The 21,587-nt window shown below is 32.4% G+C and overlaps 1 protein-coding gene across 7 annotated transcripts in view; it reads right to left on the bottom strand.

Annotated features, from left to right (window-relative positions):
* The window catches only part of LOC111028271 (tyrosine-protein phosphatase Lar), a 153,394-nt gene that overhangs the window by 8,925 nt on the left and 122,882 nt on the right, over positions 1 to 21,587 (bottom strand). For 2 of the 7 annotated variants that reach the window (XM_022306852.1, XM_022306857.1), the window contains 16 exons: positions 16,271 to 16,300; positions 13,617 to 13,717; positions 12,044 to 12,239; positions 11,006 to 11,139; positions 10,419 to 10,569; positions 8,591 to 8,890; positions 5,343 to 5,351; positions 4,591 to 4,730; positions 4,295 to 4,491; positions 4,004 to 4,164; positions 3,639 to 3,910; positions 2,162 to 2,518; positions 1,656 to 2,075; positions 1,475 to 1,591; positions 1,207 to 1,401; positions 78 to 331 (listed from right to left, as the gene is read on the bottom strand). In XM_022306852.1, the coding sequence (XP_022162544.1) occupies positions 78 to 331; positions 1,207 to 1,401; positions 1,475 to 1,591; positions 1,656 to 2,075; positions 2,162 to 2,518; positions 3,639 to 3,910; positions 4,004 to 4,164; positions 4,295 to 4,491; positions 4,591 to 4,730; positions 5,343 to 5,351; positions 8,591 to 8,890; positions 10,419 to 10,569; positions 11,006 to 11,139; positions 12,044 to 12,239; positions 13,617 to 13,717; positions 16,271 to 16,300 (3,034 nt within the window). The remainder of the gene's footprint in view (positions 1 to 77; positions 332 to 1,206; positions 1,402 to 1,474; positions 1,592 to 1,655; positions 2,076 to 2,161; positions 2,519 to 3,638; positions 3,911 to 4,003; positions 4,165 to 4,294; positions 4,492 to 4,590; positions 4,731 to 5,342; positions 5,352 to 8,590; positions 8,891 to 10,418; positions 10,570 to 11,005; positions 11,140 to 12,043; positions 12,240 to 13,616; positions 13,718 to 16,270; positions 16,301 to 21,587) is intronic. The other 5 variants (XM_022306854.1, XM_022306853.1, XM_022306855.1 and 2 more) reach the window with 5 other exon arrangements.

Raw genomic sequence — 21,587 nt, 5'->3', positions numbered from 1 at the left:
TAAAAGTTGTGGTTGAGCGAGCAGAAAGAGCATTGGGCACAGCTTCTTAGTGTATTAAAAAAACCAATCAAACTTACTTCTTAACCACAAACAATAATATTAATGCAGCAGTCAGTAATATTGCAGCGATTACAGGTCCAACCAGCCATAACAACCCAGGTGGAGTAGCGCTGCTTCTGACACTCACATGATCATTTGTTGTTCCACTGGAACCCGTGTTGCTAGGAAGGTTCATATCTCTTAATTCGGGTCGCTTGGGTACTTCTTCAGGGCCAACCTCACGCATTTCTAACGATATAGGTTCAGAGAATGGACTAGATGTGTACAAATGCTAAGAAATAAAGTTGAGGTTAGAATAAATGATGTATAATTGTAGTGTCAGTCTGGCCCTTCCATCTAACTGGTGATCGCAGAGCCTTAAGTTTTTTTTTTTACTTGGAGTCCCAAAGTCAAAAATAATGTTAATTTTTGTATTATGTCGAATAAGATTTTTAATATACAACTTACAAAGAAACATGCATATGTATAAAAACGATGCTCACTTTTATATAAATTTGATATAAGTTACAGAAAATTCAATTACCAATTCAAATTTTAAATTGTATTTGTGTTTTTTTTTGTTGTAGGTACTTTTTGTAAATTTTTTGTTTCGAGTTAGCTTTTTAATGTGTTAAATGTATTTTTTTCTTAAAACTTAATATTAAAAAAGAAGAAACCTAAAATAATTTAGCGATTTAGCCTATTTCTTCAATATTATTTTTATATAAGTATACTAATTTTATATTTGTTTATAAAGTACGCTTATACCACTGGCTATACTACAGAATTGAAGTATTTTAAGTTTAAAAATTACATTAAATGCTCTATATTTAAAAAAATGAATTTATAGAAATTTTTTTTACAATCAAAAACATTTTTTGTGATATTAGTTCATGTTTTTAAACAACTATGACAGATTTTTTAAAAATAATTTTAGGTCATCAATCATTGAGATATAATTATGATATCTGTGGTATTTAAGTTAAATTTTTATAATCTTTTAACATTTGAGATGGTAATAAACTGTTTTGCATTTATAAAAAATAAATAATTTGGTTACCATAGACACATTGAAAATTATTGTACCAGGGGCTAAATCATGAGCCAAACCGACATTGTATAATTGTAATACTACAGCCTATTGCCATTTAAATTATTATTATTTACTTTTTGTGGAGTGTCAACGAATGCTCGAACAAATATTCTGTACTTCACATTTTGGTCTAGTTTTCGGTTGAGGAATCCATCATATGTCTCACCATTTCCAAGATAAAATGTCCACGGTATGGTTCTGTGAGGGAATTTAGCTGCAATGTAAGGTTCACCTTCAGCTAAAATTTCTTGTTGGGAAATTTCAACAAGCTAAAATGTAATAAAAATACATGAATTAACCTCTGAATATATGAATTACAAAATCTGTATTAGCAATGCTTACTTTCTGATTTAAAAACTCATCTGGATTCATAAGCGCAGTGTCTGGATTTTCTGGAACAACTACTACGTAATAATGACAAATCGGACCATATTCTTCAGATGCTTGAGGCAATATAACCTGGTGCAATACATAAAACAAAGATTATAAATGTGTGTTACTATAGCCAAAAAATTTTACTTACATGTATTTTCTGCATATTTACAACGCCAAAAAAATCAGGTTTGACCATTGGTTGTGGAGCAGCCATTTGAGTGGTAACAGTAATTCTCGAAGGGGGTCTATAGCTACGGTCAGATGGTACAGCACTAACATTTACGGCATAGCTTATAAATGGCGATAACTCATCAATTGTATGGCTCAAAACATATTTGTCTAATTCTATTATTCGTGTTGGTACCATTTGTAACTGGGTTACGCCCTGTGAATCTCTAAATTCTTTAACTGCATTAAACGAAATCTTGTACCCGATTGGATTTAATTTGATAGGCGGAGTCCATGATAAAGTCATGCTGTGGGTGCTTACATCTGATGCCCGCAAATTTAATGGTACCTCATCTGGTTTTACAATGACAGTGATTTTTTCAGATAGTCTTCCAAAACCCTGTAAAATCAATATGTATAATTAATACAATTAATTATAAAAATGAAAAACAGTCAATTCAAATAAATAAATACTACATTATTTACATTATCGATACGCGCTGCCACAGCTATAGCATACTGTGCCATTTTTTCAAGATTAGCAAGATCTGTGGATTCAGTGGCAGGGACATCTTTTACATTCCATTGGTTGAGGTCTTCGACTGCTGTCATTGTATAGTAAATACGATAACCGTTGATTTTTACACGCACTGGGACGGCTTCCCACCACACTTGTATACTTTGATCGGATGTTGCTACAGCCTTAACACCCATTGGAGCACGAACCATTTCTCTGGTAGTGTTTATGGTCATACGTGGACTCCATGGCCCTTCACCTTCAGCAGTCACTGCTCTAACAGTGACAACATATTCCGTGGCTTCTTCTAGTCCAGAAAATACGGCCTAAAACAAATAACAAAATAAACTAATACAGTTAAATCAGGTAACACTAACAAATAATTATTATGTGACTATGTAAGGCACATGTAGGAGGCGGTTTTTAGCTGATATAATTTTACATTACTAGCATATCAGAGTTACACATGCACACAGTAATTTAGCTGAATTCTTATTAATATTTAATTAATATTCTCATTATTATTATAATTTGAAATTTACAAATTGAATTAAGGATAAAAAAATATATTTTTGATACATTTTTAAGAATTAAAAAAAAATTCTAATTTTATACTATTAATTTAACATGTAACAATGGCATATCTATAGCAGCCTAATATTTGTAGGTTATAGTTTATACCAGTGGTGCGCAACCTTTTTTGATCCACGACCCCCAAAATTATTTAGTTTGGTAATACGACCCCCCCTTCCTACTAAAATTATGTAAGTGTATAATATATATTTACTTCATAGTCTTAATGTATACAAATATATTATTCATATAAATTAAATTGTTAATTTTAATATTTCTTTAATTTAAATAATCCAAAACATGAAAAAAAATACAAAATTAGAGTTAAATAAAATCTAAAATTAAAAAGCAATTGAAATTATTATAATGATAATCAACATTTTAATATTTTTTTAATTATAAAATTACTAATAAATTATTTTAATGAGAAACCCGAGCTTGCATTGTAGACATGACTGATTCTATGTTTGGTTTGATTTTTCATTTGGTGTACAATTATTGGCGACCCCCTACTGAAATTTCGAGACCCCCAGGTTGCGCACCACTGGGTTAAACATAACTTTTATTCATTATAATTAAAAATCAAAAAAATTATTTTTCAAGTAAATAAAATTTTTTTATGTATTTGTTTAATGTTGACAATTTAACGACTAATATAAATTTTATTCTTTTTTCATTTTGATATCGTTAATAAATGTTTAATATACTTCAAACATTCATTTAGAGGCATTTGTGTAAAAAATCATAGTTTTTCAGTTCTAGATTATTCTTTGGGAAAGGAAGAGCAGATTTTCATTTGTCATCCATTAATACACGTTAACTGCAAATTGTTCGACTCAGGCTTAATTTTTTTAATGTTATCACTTTTCATACCTTTTTCAGTGTAGTATTTCTATGTGTGATGGTAGACTGATCAATTTTTTTGTGAAACTGTACGTCGTAGCGGACAATCTGTCCGTTGCGGTGTTCGCGAGACGGCTCGTCCCATACGACACAAACCACGTCAGGTGTTTGAAATTCGTACGACACGTTTATAGGCGGACCAGTTGGCGGGCCTTCGGGAGTGTTGAAGTATTCAGTTGCTTCTTGACCAAAGCCCACTTGGTTTTGTCCAGATATGTGAAATTCGTACTCGACGCCTCGTTCTGAAAAACAAAACAAGGTTAGAACACACTATAACGAATAAGCGATCGCAAACAATAGGTCGACCGATCAATTAGCCAAGGTAGGATATATACCTAAGTCGGTGATGCGCCTCTTGTTCTCGGTCATCATGATCTCGAACATTTCCTGTCCCCTGATCCCGTAACGCAATTTGTATCCCAACAGTTCACCGTACGTGTTTGTCGGCCTAGTCCACTCCAGTTCGATGTTGACTTTAGGTTCTCGTTCCAAAACCCTGCAAGACAGCATATTATAATTTTTTAGAGAAAAACATAGCATTTTTTTTTGTCTCGCGCGTATATATGAACACAATATTATCGAATTATTGAATTAAATTATTCGGGGACTATCGTAAATATTAGTACTTGAGATTCACGACGGGCCGAACAGGGACACCGCCGGGCGTTTTGATTTTGGCAGGATAGCTGCGATCGCCGTCGCCTTTGCGAGTAATGGCCGCCACCTGAATCGCGTACAGAGTATCTGGTTGCAGACCAGTGACGTTGCTCTCCAGTGCATCCGTAACGTCAAATCTCAGCGGTTCGTTGAGCAGCGCGTTGCCCTGAGGTCGAAGAAGAAAAACGAAATGGATTAGGAAAACAATTATTGAGCGATGATAATCGATAGGAATATTATGTCCATCCGGCGACGGCAAGCTTACCTCTGGCTTGGCTTCTTGAACGTGTATATGATAGCCTCTGATGATGCCGTGACGGTCCTCTTCAGTGGGTGGTCGCCACTGCACGTGTATCGTTGTCGAGTTGACGGGCAGTACTTTGACGTCGGTAGGAGGTCCTGGCACTGTTATATACCGATACACATACATGGCGAGTTAGATATGTTTAGTATTTAAGAATGTTTTAGGGGACGGTTGTGCAAACAAGCGAAATGGTAAAAAGGATTAGTACATGATTAATTCCTTTTTTTTGAATATCCATTTGTTGACTTGCGTCACTCCGATAACGTTCATCGCGTACAGTTGCGAGAAAAAAATTTAACGTTTTCGGAGTGAATATTATATATTTTAATATAATATAAAAATGTAAAAAACAATTATATCATTTCAAACAAAAATCAAAATTTGGAAGGTGAATAAAAGATAAATAAATCGGGGTTACACTATTAAAAAAACCAATAAAATAAATGTTTAGGATAACACAAAAATTAAAACAAAAACATTTAAGGATTGTTATATTGATCAAAAATCAAAATCTACCAAAAAAATATCAAGGATTACTTTGGTTAAGTACTGTTAAAAAATATAAGTAAAACGAAAAAAAATCCAAAAATATAAAATGTATCGCCGAGCTAGCCAACGGACGATCACTTCTACGGGGTGAGAAAAAAAAATTAAAAACCTTATTATTTTTGTCCACTACTACGTTTTGGTTGCGTTGATATTTGTGTACTCACTATTTATTTCTGGACGACCAGATCACCACGGGGAGACAGACACGACGGTTTCGCATAAAAAATAGTGCGAAATCGTACCAAAAAGATACAATAAAAATACTTTTAGTGTCAAAAATACAAAAAACAAAAAAAATATATATACGCAGTCGTATTATATATTATATAAATACGTGTGTGTAAAAATTATGTGCGTAAAAAAATTGTCGAGCTGCCAAAATACAAAATGTGTGCAGCGTTACCAAAAAAAAAAAAAATATATATATATATATATATTATTTTGGAAAAGACTTCCGTCCGGGAGACGGGATAGAGCTAGGGTATATGTATTATATAAATATAATAAAAGAGAGATGAGAGAAAAAAATGTGAAAAAGAAACACACCAGATATATTTATTACGTACCTAAGGATAGTATGTTTGGATCGAGTGCGATAAACAATTGTACGCACGCACGTCATCGAACGACTCTTGTATATAAGTAATATACAGTGTATATATAATATATATATATAGTGATATTTTATAAAATATATTATATATACAGTGGGGTATTCGATGGGGGATCAGATGCACTACTCCATCCCGATTTCCTTTAAAAACCCCTTAAAGGTACGTGTTTATACAGTATACACACATTATGAATTTTATAACATAAACATCGGCGATTGATTTAAAAATATCCAATCAATTTTAAGTTGTACTACCATTATTAGACTAGGAAAAAAATAACACATCAGCAACAATAATGAACGTCATATTGTTATAAATAATTTAGTATTAGTATAAATTATGACAGCTTCTTGGGAATTTGTACCTACATTGTGTAGGGGTTTTCCCATCATAATTGATCTTCACACCCCAATTAAAAAACATCTAGACTACGTCACTGTATATATATATATATATTTATTGATATATACACATATATCCATATATTGATAAATTGGTTTACATTACAATAATATATAATATTATGTGTACATTATGTGTGATTATCCAAGCGATGTGCATTATATTAACTTAAAGCCGTGTATACGTATTCTAGGTGCAACTTAACGTTATATAATATTATAGTGGTGCTCGAAATTCAAGTTCTGACCCATAACCATATATCGAAACGCAGAGTTGTTGTTGTTGTTGTTGTAGTTATATCTATACGCGCACAGTATTATAGAGCTGGTATCATGTATTATTATATCGACGATATAATAACAATTAATTTACCGGATTCGGAATTCCACGAATATATTCTGCTCACATGATATTCAACAGTACCTAAATTATCATCGTATGCCTACATGGTATACCGTATGTCCGTAGTTATAATAGGGATATGTATTATTGTGTCGTTCGTTGCGTGTCTAATTAATTACTCCGTCAGAGTTTATAGATTGATTGATTTTGACCGAACACGATAATGAGTAATGATAATAATATATGTATATAGCACATTCGTGAAGACGGCGACGACGTGATTTATACGTACGATCTTTACTGCCTATACCTATCACCAGCAGGGCCCGATTAAAACTAATAGGTATCTGCTGGCAGGGATGACCGCGGCCATATTTTGAAAGGTATCACAAAACCGCACGTCATAAATTCATGTCATATTATTAGTTGTCGAACGAGAAAAAAACGCGATTGACATTCGACGAGACGTCCCTCGCAGACGATTCCAACTGCGTAAGTATATACGAGCAGATCCTGCGAAGACCAACATTATATTCGTTGTCACTCGCGGGTCAATGTGTTTTCATTTCTATAGTTAGTCGGTGCAGTGTAAGGTTTTTATTTTTAGCGCAGTAGGCCTCAAACGCCGTAAAGCCAAGTCAGTATTATTGTTTAACACGCGTATAATAATGCGACCATTGTTAAACGACGGCAAACGTATATTAGGTACCTACTGCTTAGCGATTGCGCTCCGATCCATTTCTTTGGATTTTCGTCATCGACGATTGCGCGCGAACAACAAAAATAATAACGTAATGATGACACATTAATCTACACGAGTGGTTATGTATAGTGCAGGGTGATCGCGATACGATATGATTGTCATGGGCCAGAACATTGCGGTGTAGTGATGCGTTATTTTAAAAACAAAAAATAATTTAGTCCATAATACTCTACTGTGCTTGTATATTATTAATTATATATACCTATTGTGTTGTATCACTGTGCGTCCAAAAAATTTAAAAAAAAAAGAACACACAGCGATTACGCGGACACGGAAGAGATGTATTATAGCAGTAATAATACATTAATACTTATACAATGTGGTGCGAAAGACAGTGTGAAAAGAAAAGAAAAAACACAGCGCGTAAAACGAAGAGATATAAACAACCACCCGTACTATATTAATCCGTATCCATATCCGCGGCCGTCACCACCACCATGATTGTCGTAATGTAATAAAATTATACATCGGCAAATACACATTAAATATATATGCAAATTAACAGTAATCGCTATGAGCGGTATAATAGCAGTGCCATGTTAAGTGAATAGGAGGGAGGAAGTGGGAACTTTTTTGGGTAAAAAAAAAAAAATATACAAATATTTTCTCTTGAAAATCAATCTTTGTATTTAACGATTTTAAAATTATTTTTTGTCTTTGATTGAGTCTCCTTCTCAAATGAGCGTCAGATCTTTGGAATCAATCAAGTTTCCTTTTATTACTTGTACATGTATATTATTTAAGAAATGTTATAAGAAAATAAACCAATATCGTTAAATCGGTAAATGAAAACAACGAATATTTAACAAAAATTGTTTCATTTGTTTACTACACAACTGCGGACAAATAAATTAAAGAAGCAGTGTGCGATTGTAATTTTTCGGTTTTTTTTTGTCTATGGTAAGAAAAAAGGGGCGAACATTTTTTTAAACACGGCACTGCGGGGTAATACATTGCTAAAATAATATAGCGATGGCGAAGAAGAAAAAGAAGCATCACGACCTTCCTACAGCACCTAAACGCATTGCGAAGAACAAACATAATATGAATCATATAATAATATTTTATTAGGTAATATTATTGCAGCGAGAATAATATCAAGTAATATATTGGTCCCCCCGAGCAGGAATATACTAAATATAATATTCGATTAAGTCATAAATTTATAATTTGGCCTCGTTAACTTGTATTTATGTGTATTTGTGTGTGTGTGTGTGTGTGTGTGTGTGTGTTTGTGTTAAATGGAGGTTATATAGCGACTGTTGCGTGTTTGGTGTGAGAATATGCTTACCGTCTTCGCGGGTGCGAACCGTTAACGGGAAAGAGGACGGACCGTCGCCGACGGAGGTGCCAGCCAGCACCCAAATCTTGTACTCGGTCCACCGTCTCAGGCCTTCCAGCGTGTAAGCGGTGACGTTCTCCACCCGGTACGGATCGGCTTCCGAGTCGGACATACCGCTCTCCGCGGCCATCACCTTGTAGTAGATTATCTGGCCGTTGCTACGGTCGGACATCGGAGGCTGCCACTGGACCAGGATCGACGTGGGGCTGACGGCCTCGGCGGTCACATTCTGCGGTGGAGCTTCGGGAACTGTGACGGTGTGTAGCAGTAGCAGTAGCAGTACACCGCGGGATCGGGGGAAAAACACACAAAAAGTCGTGGTGAAGAAATAACAAAACAAAAATCAAAAGAAAAAAATACAAATAATAATAATAATAACGACGAAAACGAAAAATAATATTACCACCACGAGATCGTATTATATTCGTAGGTATAGGGTGGAAACAAAACAAAATAATAATAAAAGACGACAAACATCATCGATGTAAATCCCCTCGTCGTCGTTGAGTACACGATCGGTTGTATTTTTTTTGTTTTTGTGTTGGATGGCGCGCGCGGATAAAACCCGTACGGGATGGTAGGTACTCCGATTCAAACAAAAGTAACATTACGATTTATATATATAAAAACCAACGTGTATAACAAATCTATATATATATAATATCGAAGTATGTGTGCTAGTGCATATTCTAACGTCATTAAAACACCGAGCTGCGTCCGACTCTGTGTACACACAAGCGCAGCAGACATTAAATTATAATATTATTATTATAATATACTGCAAACACGCCCCATCACCGTCTCGCATAAACGAATACAATATACGCAAGTATATAATGTTGATATAAAACAATTTATATATAAAATCACGTCCTTATGTATATATATTCAAGTGTATTATAGGAATTTTATCGTATATATTATATTATGCGAGGTAATTTTTTTTTAAAGATACTTGTTATTACTGTATTCCTAGTACCTAACATTTATTTATTTTGTATATAGGGTGTTCACCGAATATTTGACGATTTTGTACTCAAATGAAATTTTAAACGTGTACGTCATACGTCAAAGATACATCCTGTACAACGCCAAACACTTAGATACTCCCAACATTATTATTATTATCTACATCGTAAATGGTACAACGACGGTTTTCATATTTTTTACTCTGAAGTATACAGTAGAATGTTTTTTTCTGAAGATATTGATGTATATTTAAATGATGTAAAATGTATAGTCGCTAACCTGACCTATAGTGGCACACCCAATATAGTTTATTGTTTAAGCATTTATAGAGTTTAAATATGACCCATCATAATATGTCTAATAAAACACCGAGTACCCTCTGTTCACCACAAATTAAATTAAATTGATCTATTCACTTTGTTCAAGGAAGTCGAGTTCACGTCGAGTGAAGTGAGTGTGCCACGTTCAAAAAAAAAAAAAAATCATCTCGCATACTATTATATTGTTATTTTATTCGTTATTAATTATATATGCGTAGTTTAATTTCGCGTTCTCATGTCTCACACACGTCCATCCCTCGGTGTACAGCCGGGGAGCAGCTCGGCGCGATCGGTAAACAAACACTCGTGCATGTGTCGCTTTTTCCGGTGCGTCGTGGTGTGCACTCTATATTAAATTATTATTATTATGCCGGTCGCGTCTCCTCCTACCTGGAATGCCTTCCACACGATATACGCGTATTATAATAGTCGACCGAGTAGAAGACTCTGAGACACGTGTTTGCGTTGGCGACACGCCACTCACTTACCGTATTGTTTGGTCCGGACCTGGATCGGCGGCGTTGGTGCCCCTTCGCCGCGTTGCGATTTCGCTGCTAGCCACACATAGTATAGCGTGTTCGGATATAGTCCGGTCAACGAGTAGTTCTCCGATACCGGTATGCGCCGATGATGCTTTTCCTGCAGCAAGTACAAGTAGAAGTTACAATATGTCTTATTGTGTCCCGTTCCGAAACGTTATCTTTTTAGGTATACTCATTACATCTGGGACTCATGGTAAGATTATCGTATTTGTGTTAAACAATACAAAATTAAAATCATTTTTATGAAGTGAAAAATTGACATTTGAAGTTGTAGACGCTAAACTCCGATTGCAGAACTGCACGGATTAACTACTGTTGCTAGCTGTTTGACAATCAAATTTAAAATCGTAACCATCAGGTATATCGATGTCTGTTGTTAAAATATATTTTATCGTTATACGTACTACAAAACGTTGAAAACAACAAATAGTTTAAATCATGAGTTGAATTATAATTAGAAAGTTACTTAAAGAGTTAATTAAAAAGTTGTAACAAGAATAAACATATATATATATGTTATTTGTTATATCAACCTTGGCGTATGTATCGTTCCAGTAGAGTTCATAGCTGAGAATTTGTTCGCCGACTTGATTGGGTTTAGCCCATTGGAGTCCAATAGACGTTTCACCGATTTCGTTCACTCGAAGGTCTCTTGGTTGACTGGGCACTAAAATCGTATTTTTATATTAATGAGTACAAACGGAAATTCAAACAGAGGTGATGACAACAGTGAAATAGATTTGGAGAAATATGATGATTATTAAAAATAAAAGACGGGAAAATATGTAATATCGTTAGTAGTACGTTTTAGAACTATAGTTGAATTCAAAATAATATGATATACAATGTAACCAAATAGCTCAAATACACCTAGTTTCACCATATTTGTGCATAAACAGTAGGCATACATTGTACACATACATATATAAATCCTTTTTCAAATACATAAAAAATGTTATCTATCTCATAAAAACTAACATTAGTATATACTCAATGTGAGTTTTCGACAATATTCCGTTTTTAGGATTTCTACGTTGACACTTGAGATTTTTCTTTTCAATTCCTATATACGTAATAAAATAATGATCACACGGCGCCTTGAATAGGCAATTTAGCTACACTGCAGTAGCGCGTATGAGACAATCTTATAATCACGATTCACGAACACACATTCTACATTTCATCGAATCACAATTGACATCTCCCATTGGCGAACCTATGTTTCATTTTTTCAAACGAGAGTAACTTTACGTTGAAATAATAATATAATAATAAAAAGATCATATGAAATGTCTTTCAAAACATCTTCTATTTTATTTTCATAGTAGGCATGTGTTATATATCCCTAAATAGCCGATCTGCTCCAAGGTATGTATAAATACATAACAAAAATAGTAGGCACGTAATACATAATTTTAAATTTAAAAAATCTAGTCTAGGGACGTTTAAGTCCTGCTAGCGACTATGCTCCTCTCTGTAAATGTGGTAAAAATTTTTTTTCCGAATGTCGGAGACGTCTCGTCGTCTTATTTGCAGACCTACAACACGCAAAAGCCCGGGATTGTATTTACCTCCTTGTTGCATTTTGACCTGGACCGGCGAAGATAGGGGGCCGGGTCCCACACTAGTGAACGCCTGCACTCGTATGGTATACACGGATAAAGGTGTAAGTTCGTTGATGGTGGTCAGCTGATTGTTGTCGACTACCATAGTATTCCACGACGACAGCTGCTGGTCCGGGTTCACAGTGTAGTACACCTTATACCGCTAAGAAAAAATCGACAGTTGCGTTATTACTTATTATATAATATAGGTACGACTTTTCATTTGAAGCTGTGGATTAGCTGTCCAGGAGAAACTCGTTTGTGCAAATTTTTAAAATTTTAGTCAATCATAAGCAATGCAAAAAGCATTTCTCTTCTATGCTAAAATTATTGAAATTTTAAATATTTTCGAAACGGGTAGTACATAACAAAATTTGGAACAAAAAAAACATTTTGAATTTCGTGAATATCGATTTTTTGGGAGCCCGGAGATGCCTATAGTTTAGTTTAAGATAAAAGTGATATGTGCAAATTGGTGGGTACATTTTCCTACAAGATACCTTTTTTTGTTCGAAAAAAAAATATAAAGCTAACATATTATATTTCCCATGCCACATTTTTATGGATTAAAATTATGTCTATTTTTATTCAAATATTAAAATGTTTTATTAAATCTTAAAATATATGCTTATAACATAACAATCGATATTTTGCTATGATTCTAGCCAGCGCCAGCCTTAATTGTTGTGTACTGCATTGAGTGTGGCACTTTACAGTTGATGAAAGCATAACTTTTATTTAGTCTAATTAATATACGCACACACGGGCATAAGTTAATAATATATTTAATCACAAACAGTTTTGTAGAATGGTTATTGAATAGTTTTAGAAATAAAAAAAAAACATTTGCATAATTAATACAAACTCAGTTATTGCATAGGTATGTCATGATTTTCGAGTGTTAACCCATATATTTGTGCGAATTAATAGCTAATATGTCCTTTAAACAGTAATTAATTTGTTGCAATAAAAAATAAATACAGTTATTGCTATTAATTAATTTTTATACAATAAGGCATTATGGTTGACGTATGAGATTTTTACAATTATTATATTTGGTTCTTTTATAACATTTTAATTATTTAATCTGTATAATTTATGAAACCATAACACTTATTAGTATTGATTTGTATTCGGGTCCGAAATTATAATTATAATATTGGAAAAAACAATGATAACTCGTTATTTAATCACAATAAGATTTTTAACTTATTCTTTAATTTTTGTTTTGTATACAAACATAAAATAAATGGATGAATATTCTTGGCCAGAAAATTATGATGGGTACTAAAATTGTTAAGAGGTCAACAGTTGGACTAGATTTGTTGTTTTTTTTTGGGGGAAAAATGGTTACGGTCGTGGAATAGGTATAGAATAGCATATCAAAGGGTAACAAATTATTCACAGGTACCCGAATTCTGAGCATAAAAACAATTTATACATATTTGCATAAATGAGTTTTAGTCTTACTGCCCACCCGTGCAACATATTGTATTAAGCTGAACATTAATAGCTAAAATACAGTTAAAATTGTGCTTACAATCACTTGACCGTTTGGCGTCTCGGGTTCTTCCCATTGAATGACCATTGTGCTCGAGCTGAGCAAACGCACTTGAATATTCCGTGGAGCGGATCCGGGCTCTAAAATTAAACAAAATGTCCGTGATGTCTAAAACGTAATATTACATTATAGTATGGTGTACCACAGAGGTGTATAAACTTTTTCTTGGCATCTCCTACTCGATTAGATTCATTTTTTTAAAGTGTAATCAACAAAATGAAGTAATAATTTTTTAAATCATAACTTTGAAAAATTATTTGAATATAATATTTTAAAATTAACTATCATATAAGAAAGTCGAAAAATATTGATCAGAATAAAAGTTATTACACAGTTAGTTAATAACATTTGTCAGTTCTTTGTTACACGCCATATATAATTTTAGTCGAGTTTCCGTACCTCTTGCGGGGTAGTGCGACAAAAGGCTTTGGTTTATTATAAAAACATTATAAAGCTCGCATAAGAAAACGATTTTTTCATTATTGTCCGTTTATTTTCAATTTTAGTCACGGTGAAAATTCTAACATTTTATATTTTATAAATTATACAATTCCTTTGAGTCACCTAAAATCAAGTAAATAATTTTTACCTATGTAAATTACAATAAGCCGCATTACAAAAGTTCACACTGTGACACACCATGTATATTTTTCGTAATCAAGTAAGTAGTAATAAGTAATAACGCAACTTAAATAACAACAAATATTGTAAATATTATGAGTACACTGTTTATTATTCAATACCATATTGCCCGGGTAGCAGTGAACATTTTTCATAAAAAAGCTTATATATTATAATATATAGATTATTGACAACGTCAACATGGATAAACTTTGAAACTAAAATAACTAAAATAATTACATCATCGCCTTTTAAATATCATCTCCTTCCAAAAAATATATTTAATTTTCTCGATAGGATCAAATAGTGAGCTAGCTGTATGTATTTGGGGGTATATAATGACTAGTTTCCAAACTAAAGTAAATTGCTTTTTTCCACTACAAAGAAAAAGTTTAGATTAAAACGATTTCAAAGTGTGATAGTAACAGTTTAAACGAAAAATTAGTAAAAACGTTTATTTCAATTTAGATTCACATTGAAAGTACAAAGTTTTTAAATTTGTGATTATCGGGTAGCTTTAGGTTTGTATTGCTCATTACTAATAAGTTAATAAAATTAAAAGAAATTATACTTGAATTAAAATTAACATTGTAAGTAGGTACAGCTTGAAACAAATAATTTTTTTTATTTTTCCTTTAGTACAACATTTAGTAAACATATTTCTTATGTCATAATAATATGTAAATTGTAGGATTCTTATCATCTATAATTGTCGAGTTATAATAATTGTATGTACAAAAGCTAATCAAAAAACATATATGTAAATTATTATTTATCGTTCAGTTTTTAAAAATAATTTTGCCATAACCAGGTCCAAATTGATAAAAAAAAAAAAAAAAATATGATAAGATATAAAGTTAGAAAGGAAGTGCATGCCATTCAATAATTTTCGTATAAGTAGGTGACTTGATAACAATGATATTTTTTTTAAATATAAAATATTTTGTCGGGATTACTTTCAAAATTATATGATTAGCCAATGTAAAATAATTATTATATTGTTATTAGTTTTATTATTTATTACATACATAATGGCACGGAAGAACACCTACATTAAGAACAATAATACATTTATCATTTGAATTAAGAATATATTTTTAAACAAACTGTATGGGATTTTATGAAAAATTTTTAAAAATGTTTTGCAATGAAATGTTGTATATTTTTTATGTTTTGACCACATCATAGGTCAAAGTATAGCAATTATATATTTTCTGTCAAAACTATTTTAATTAATAATTTATTATTTTTATATTAATTTTAATTTTAGATTCTGGACGAATAACAATAATGTATTTTTTAGGCATTGAAATACAACAAAAATTAAAAAATATCAAAAGTAAATTGTTTTATATTAAAAATTGCATAGTAGAAGTAAATGAAAAAAAATATTTTGTTTATTCGCACAATGAAGTTTGTATAAAATTAACAATGGAAGGTTCAGTTAGAGAAAAAAACTTTAAATATGTGACTAATTGAATGTTTATTATTTTATACAGCTAGGCACCTATTATAGATTTAATTTAAGTTTTAATTCGAAAAATGATATTCATATATATGCACATAATCAGAATAAATTATGGGTATGCATATCATTTTTGGAAATGAGAACAAAACTTTTATCCACTCACAGACTTGTGTATTCGTAAAAGGAAATTAATCAATTCTAGAAATTTCAAAGAAAATTGAATTATTATTTGAGCATTGTTAAACCAAGTTTGATGTCAATCGGAAATAGGAGTATAATAATAATTATTAATTTTAGTTTGTTTTATATAAGTACTTATTAATATTCACAGCTAATTTTTATAAATCAATTAATGTTAGTACAGAAGTGTTATGCATAAGGTATATACCCTATATATATTTATATAGCACAGCTAAAACGACAAAATTAATTTCGCAGTTAAAAAGATGTAAGCAGCCATATTACAAATGTCATATGTGTACATAATAATATGAAATACTGAATAATAAACGACAAGGTTGGTTAAAAATTAAATCTAACTTACTTGCACCTTCACCAAAAGCAGATAGTCCCGCTAGAAGAAAAAAACAGAAATATAAGAGTGAGCGAGTTAAAATATTACATACCTAATATGCATATACACACAGGCACACACCACACGCATATATAAATAATGTACATACGTGCCGTGTGTCCAATAAGAGCTGAAACACGGACCTGTAGTCTCGTCTCTCGATGTATACACATATCATAGAAAAGCGTTATCAAAATATAAGTGTATTCAATAGCCCGATAAAAACCGGACGTCTACGATGATGAGATATCTATAACTATTATGTATACGTGCGTATATATATATATAGAATATACATATAATATACATGTATATATACGCTGCAGTGCCGTTCTTCAAAAGCTTTTACACTAATGAAACAGAAGTTTTTCATTTCTGTAGGTACCCTAGTTGATATAATTTGACGCCTGTGTTATTATTATTATCTTTTTTTTCCTGTCGCCAGTCTCGGAGTATCCTATGAACGACTACCGTTTTGTCGTCTATATACAAACTAATATCATATAATATAATACATGACACCTGTATACAAACACACACACGCGCACACACACACACCTCTATACATATATGTACATATGTACACATACATACTGTGTACGCACGTCGCGTTTAATTAATATACAGTTTTAATTTTATACCATGTTTACAGCGTTTACACAATGGTGTAATTATAACAACAGCGATTTTGTAGACAATGAGCTGAAAAAAATTCATTACGTAATCGCGAGGTTAGCTTTACACGGGTGTGGTGGGTAGGTGTCTAGGAATATAATAAAAATAATAATAATAATAACACAATGTATAACCACACTACCCCTGGCACCAGTCAGACAGCACCACCGCCGTCGGTGTAGCGCAGAAACAACAGCTATATTGCAGCTACTTTTCGTGGCCGAAAGCTGCGACCCGGCGGCGAACTAAACGTTGTTATTATTATTTTAATATACATAAAATTTAACTTTTCATTATACGTTTAATAATAATAATAATAATAAGCCGACTTGTGTGATATTATTTTTTTCTAAAATGGAGGTCACGCAGGGGATAAAAACGTTAGTCGCTATATATAAGCTACCCGCGGCCCTGTTCACTGTATATTATGGTAGCCGCAACCAACACCGTGGCCACCTCCACCATCATCTCCTCACTCCAACTGTTATTATTATTTTTTTCGGCATTGTGAAAAATATATAATATAGGTGTACAGCAGCAATATTCTTGGAGGTGATTAAATTGAATGCCTCCGTTGAGAAAATGCGTGTAAAACAAGTTATTAAATCGTGCTAACGCGGTCGGTTGAAAAGCTTCGAGTTTAATTCGATATTATGATAAACAGTAATTTGCGCGCCTTATCCGTCGACCTTAGAATATTATAAAAAATAAAAATATGCATATAGTTACAGCCGCTACACACGATCGTGGTTTTTTTTTTTAGAATCTATGTCCGGATATATTATCAGAGATGCACTCGAGTAGGGAGATTTTTTTAACCAATAATATAAATTATAATTATACGTTGAACAAAACCATAATAGAATGACAAATAATAACAATGAATATAAAGTACAATACGATAGCTCTAGTGTATTTGAATACGTTTTTCATGCGTCATACGCCGTAGAGGTTGTCCAACGAAGATTTACGATTTTTAAGTGGTAAACGGAGGAGTAATCCTGTGCGTATAAACGAGTAAATTACCGTGAACATTATACTTATTATCTAAGAGGAGTATGAGCATTTGGTATATATATATACATTATACAGCCGAGTTGAAAATAAAATACTCCACCAACCACAGTATGGTATGAATAGTGTGTGTGCTCTTAAGTTTTGAAATCAGATATGCATAAAAGGGTTGCCATCATTTTACGTTATGCTTAAACTTTGATAATTCGATAAACATAATGTATATATAGACGTATAGTACACCGAACTTATTAATTTATAAACCGTTTTATATTATTGACGTGCCTTTTTCGAGGGCGCAACCGAAGAAAAAATAATCTGAAATGAAATCTTGGAGCGTTTAATATCATATAGAAGGTACGTAGTATAATATTTTTACACGTATTCACCTGGGTCGACATAATTTCGTACCCAATAAAAATTATATTTTTATATCTTAGAAATATATCTTATCGATTTCAGTGATCAAGAGGGAACTAATTTAAAAAAAAAACATATTTAATAACATTATTATAATGCATATAGTATACAACGGGGTCAAAACATATGGATTCCGATGCCTTTAAACCTATATATGTATAATACGTATACATAGAAATCCTATTCCGAAGATTACGTACGTTTTATTCAAGACGTCATATAATACCAGATCCCCTAGCTAAAGGTTTTTTTCTTTCTTTAATTTTCGAGGCAGTGTATCCCGCGTTTTTTATTTTTCACGTCTACATCGGAAGCATTCACGAGGAAGGCGAGGGGAGCGTCCGGGAAGTTCCGAGCTGCTGCTGCAGCGGCACGGTGTAACAATATATATTATATATTATATATACACGTACACAACACACGAATTCGATTTTACGTTATATATTTTTAATGTTAATATTTTTCGAATCGATGAGCACACACGTTCGCCATGGCACTCGTAATCTAGGGAAAAACGCGAGCACGTACAACATATACGTATTATATATAGGTATATGGTTTTATTGTCTGCGCGTTGCCATTGTATGATAACCACGTACAAGCCACCGACCGCAAGGGGACGAACGGGAGAAAACATCATCGGCATATGCATGTAATTTCGGTTAATTACGGGAAAACGGTTTTTGGAAAACGGGCGTGGTGAGGGGAAGGGGCTAAACATGCATCAGTGGCGTCATTGTCCGCCGTGTGTGCAGCGCACAATGCCGAAACTACTGTATATATTTTATGGTGGCAGGAAAAAAGGAAAATTCACGTGTCAAAAAAAAGTGTATACCTATATTAATACTGTACTCCTCCGAAATGGGAAATGAATAATTGGTTTTATTTTTTCAACTTATTTGTATAAACTCAGATCTGCAGAAAAAAATGTACATTTTTAATATTCGATCTTTTCATAAAAATATTATTGATAAATGAACTGTGACAAGCAGTAAGGGTGCTTAGAAAATGTAATAACAGATTTTAACTCGATTATTAATAATAATTTATTATATTAGATAATGTTTGATTTTCGCAAATGGGTGATTGAAAAAAAAAAGTGTGCACATGTTTACAAGTTGTAAAAAAAAAATCCTTTTTGAATAGAAATTCGCCATGATTAAAAGTGAGTTTCCAATGTTCCGGGACATATACTGCTGTATGCGCACCTATATATTTATATTTATAAGCGTTGAGAAGTGAAACGACGACAGCGGGGGGATTGTATGAAAAATGAAAACTATATTTTTCTCGCATAACTACACTGCATCACACAAAACGACGACGACGACGACGACGATGATTATGACGATGACGGTAATTGAATTAACTAAATCAATAGGTTTTGGTCCGTGAGTTTTAGTATAACGAGGGCTGCTACGACGAGCAACGCAGGTACGGTGGAATGGGTGAGTGGATGACGGCAGGGGACGTCCGTTTGAAATGAAAATAAAAACAGTCAATTGCTGATGGCAATACTATTATTAGTATTATTATTATTATATATTCGATTGCTGGCATACGCGTAAGTACACACGAATATATACGAAATGAAAATAATAATAAAAGCCTTGATTTATATTCATTTGATAAACCCTTCCTTTATGATAATACATTATTTTTTCCCCGGCATACATTATATTATTACGACGTATACGTCGAGACACGTCAGAATGTAATTAGCTAATGGGTTGTCATCTGTACAACGAATATTATGGGGCACGGTAGAGATAATGATAATAATAATATTATGTGCAACACTATATTATATAATATTATTAACTGTGCTGTTTGCGGGGACATTCTCACCATAAAAGCTAAATGTTTCATAAAGATATTATTATATACGGCGGTGTTAATTATTTGCCCGATTGAACACTGTATAACATTATACACGCAAAACCTGAACCGCACTAGCTTGTACACGTATAAATTATAATATTATGTATGTTTAATTTATAATCATCGTACTACCCCGAAAAGCAATAACAGGATAGCGTATACAGAATATAATAAGAATCGATAATATTGGGTTTAAAACGGCGACGATAAAACGTAAATATTTTTTTTTCATCAGAATCTTATAATTATTTTAGGTTTGGATTAAAAAGTTTAATTAAAATTTAAATACGATCTCGAGTGTTTGGTTAAAAGTTTTTATTTTTTCAACAAATATATATAATAAATTATTTTACTAAGTTTTTATGATATGCGGATAATATGTAAATTATTTGTTGTGTCTCGATGTGAATATTTTAGTTACCTAACTATTTTAATCATTATCGCGGTATATATAGATTATTAAACAACTGTTTTTCACCTAAAAAAAGTTTTGTCATCAATACTCTTGATGCTACCATAACATAATGCACACACTTACATAATAAAAATATTATGAAATATTAAAAATCGAAACACTTTAACGTTTCATTAACAGTTGGCTTAAGATACCTGATATTTTATCAGGTCTATTAAAAACGAAACAAAAAACAATAAAAAGTGTTTATCGTATAACTACGTAAATTGCAACGGTAAGAAAGATTTAACTAACATCTTTCAATTGGCGTGTAAAACTTTTAACATGTAAAAAACCACACTTCAAAAAATAAAAAACAATATTGTGCAGCATATATACACATAAAAACAAAAAACCACTATAAATATTATTTATGTATACTATATAGTTACTAAACGGCAGAAGGAAGAATAGTAATAGGTATATATTAGTATAGTCTTGTGCTATGCTTAATCACTACTGTGAGTTTGATTGAGACTAATTACCTCCTCGTTAAAGTAGGTAATAGTATATACTGTGCAAAATCTACGTACGTCAAAAAAGTGCAATCAAAACACAAAAAGGTGCAAAACATCAAAAAAAAAAAAAAAAATAGTGTATACATTTAAACATCAAAATATTCGCGCACTTACTTAGATTAATATATATTTTTTAACGAAATTTTATCCGTTAAAAACATGTTCAAATGTAGCATGAAATACACATAAAAACAATAATTTTTTTAGGAAGGGAAGTTATTATGAATGGAGATAAGGGGGAGTTGCGTTTATATTCAAGACTACCGTCTTTTATAACACGTTTTGTTGGCTCTCGGTCGTCGGTCAAAAATTAATTAAAAGCTCA

Source organism: Myzus persicae, unplaced genomic scaffold (assembly GCF_001856785.1).
Source record: "Myzus persicae strain clone G006 unplaced genomic scaffold, MPER_G0061.0, whole genome shotgun sequence".
Lineage (NCBI taxonomy): Eukaryota > Metazoa > Arthropoda > Insecta > Hemiptera > Aphididae > Myzus > Myzus persicae.
The sequence above is the reverse complement of the archived record's forward strand: the minus strand, read 5'-3'. Positions and strand labels throughout refer to the sequence as shown.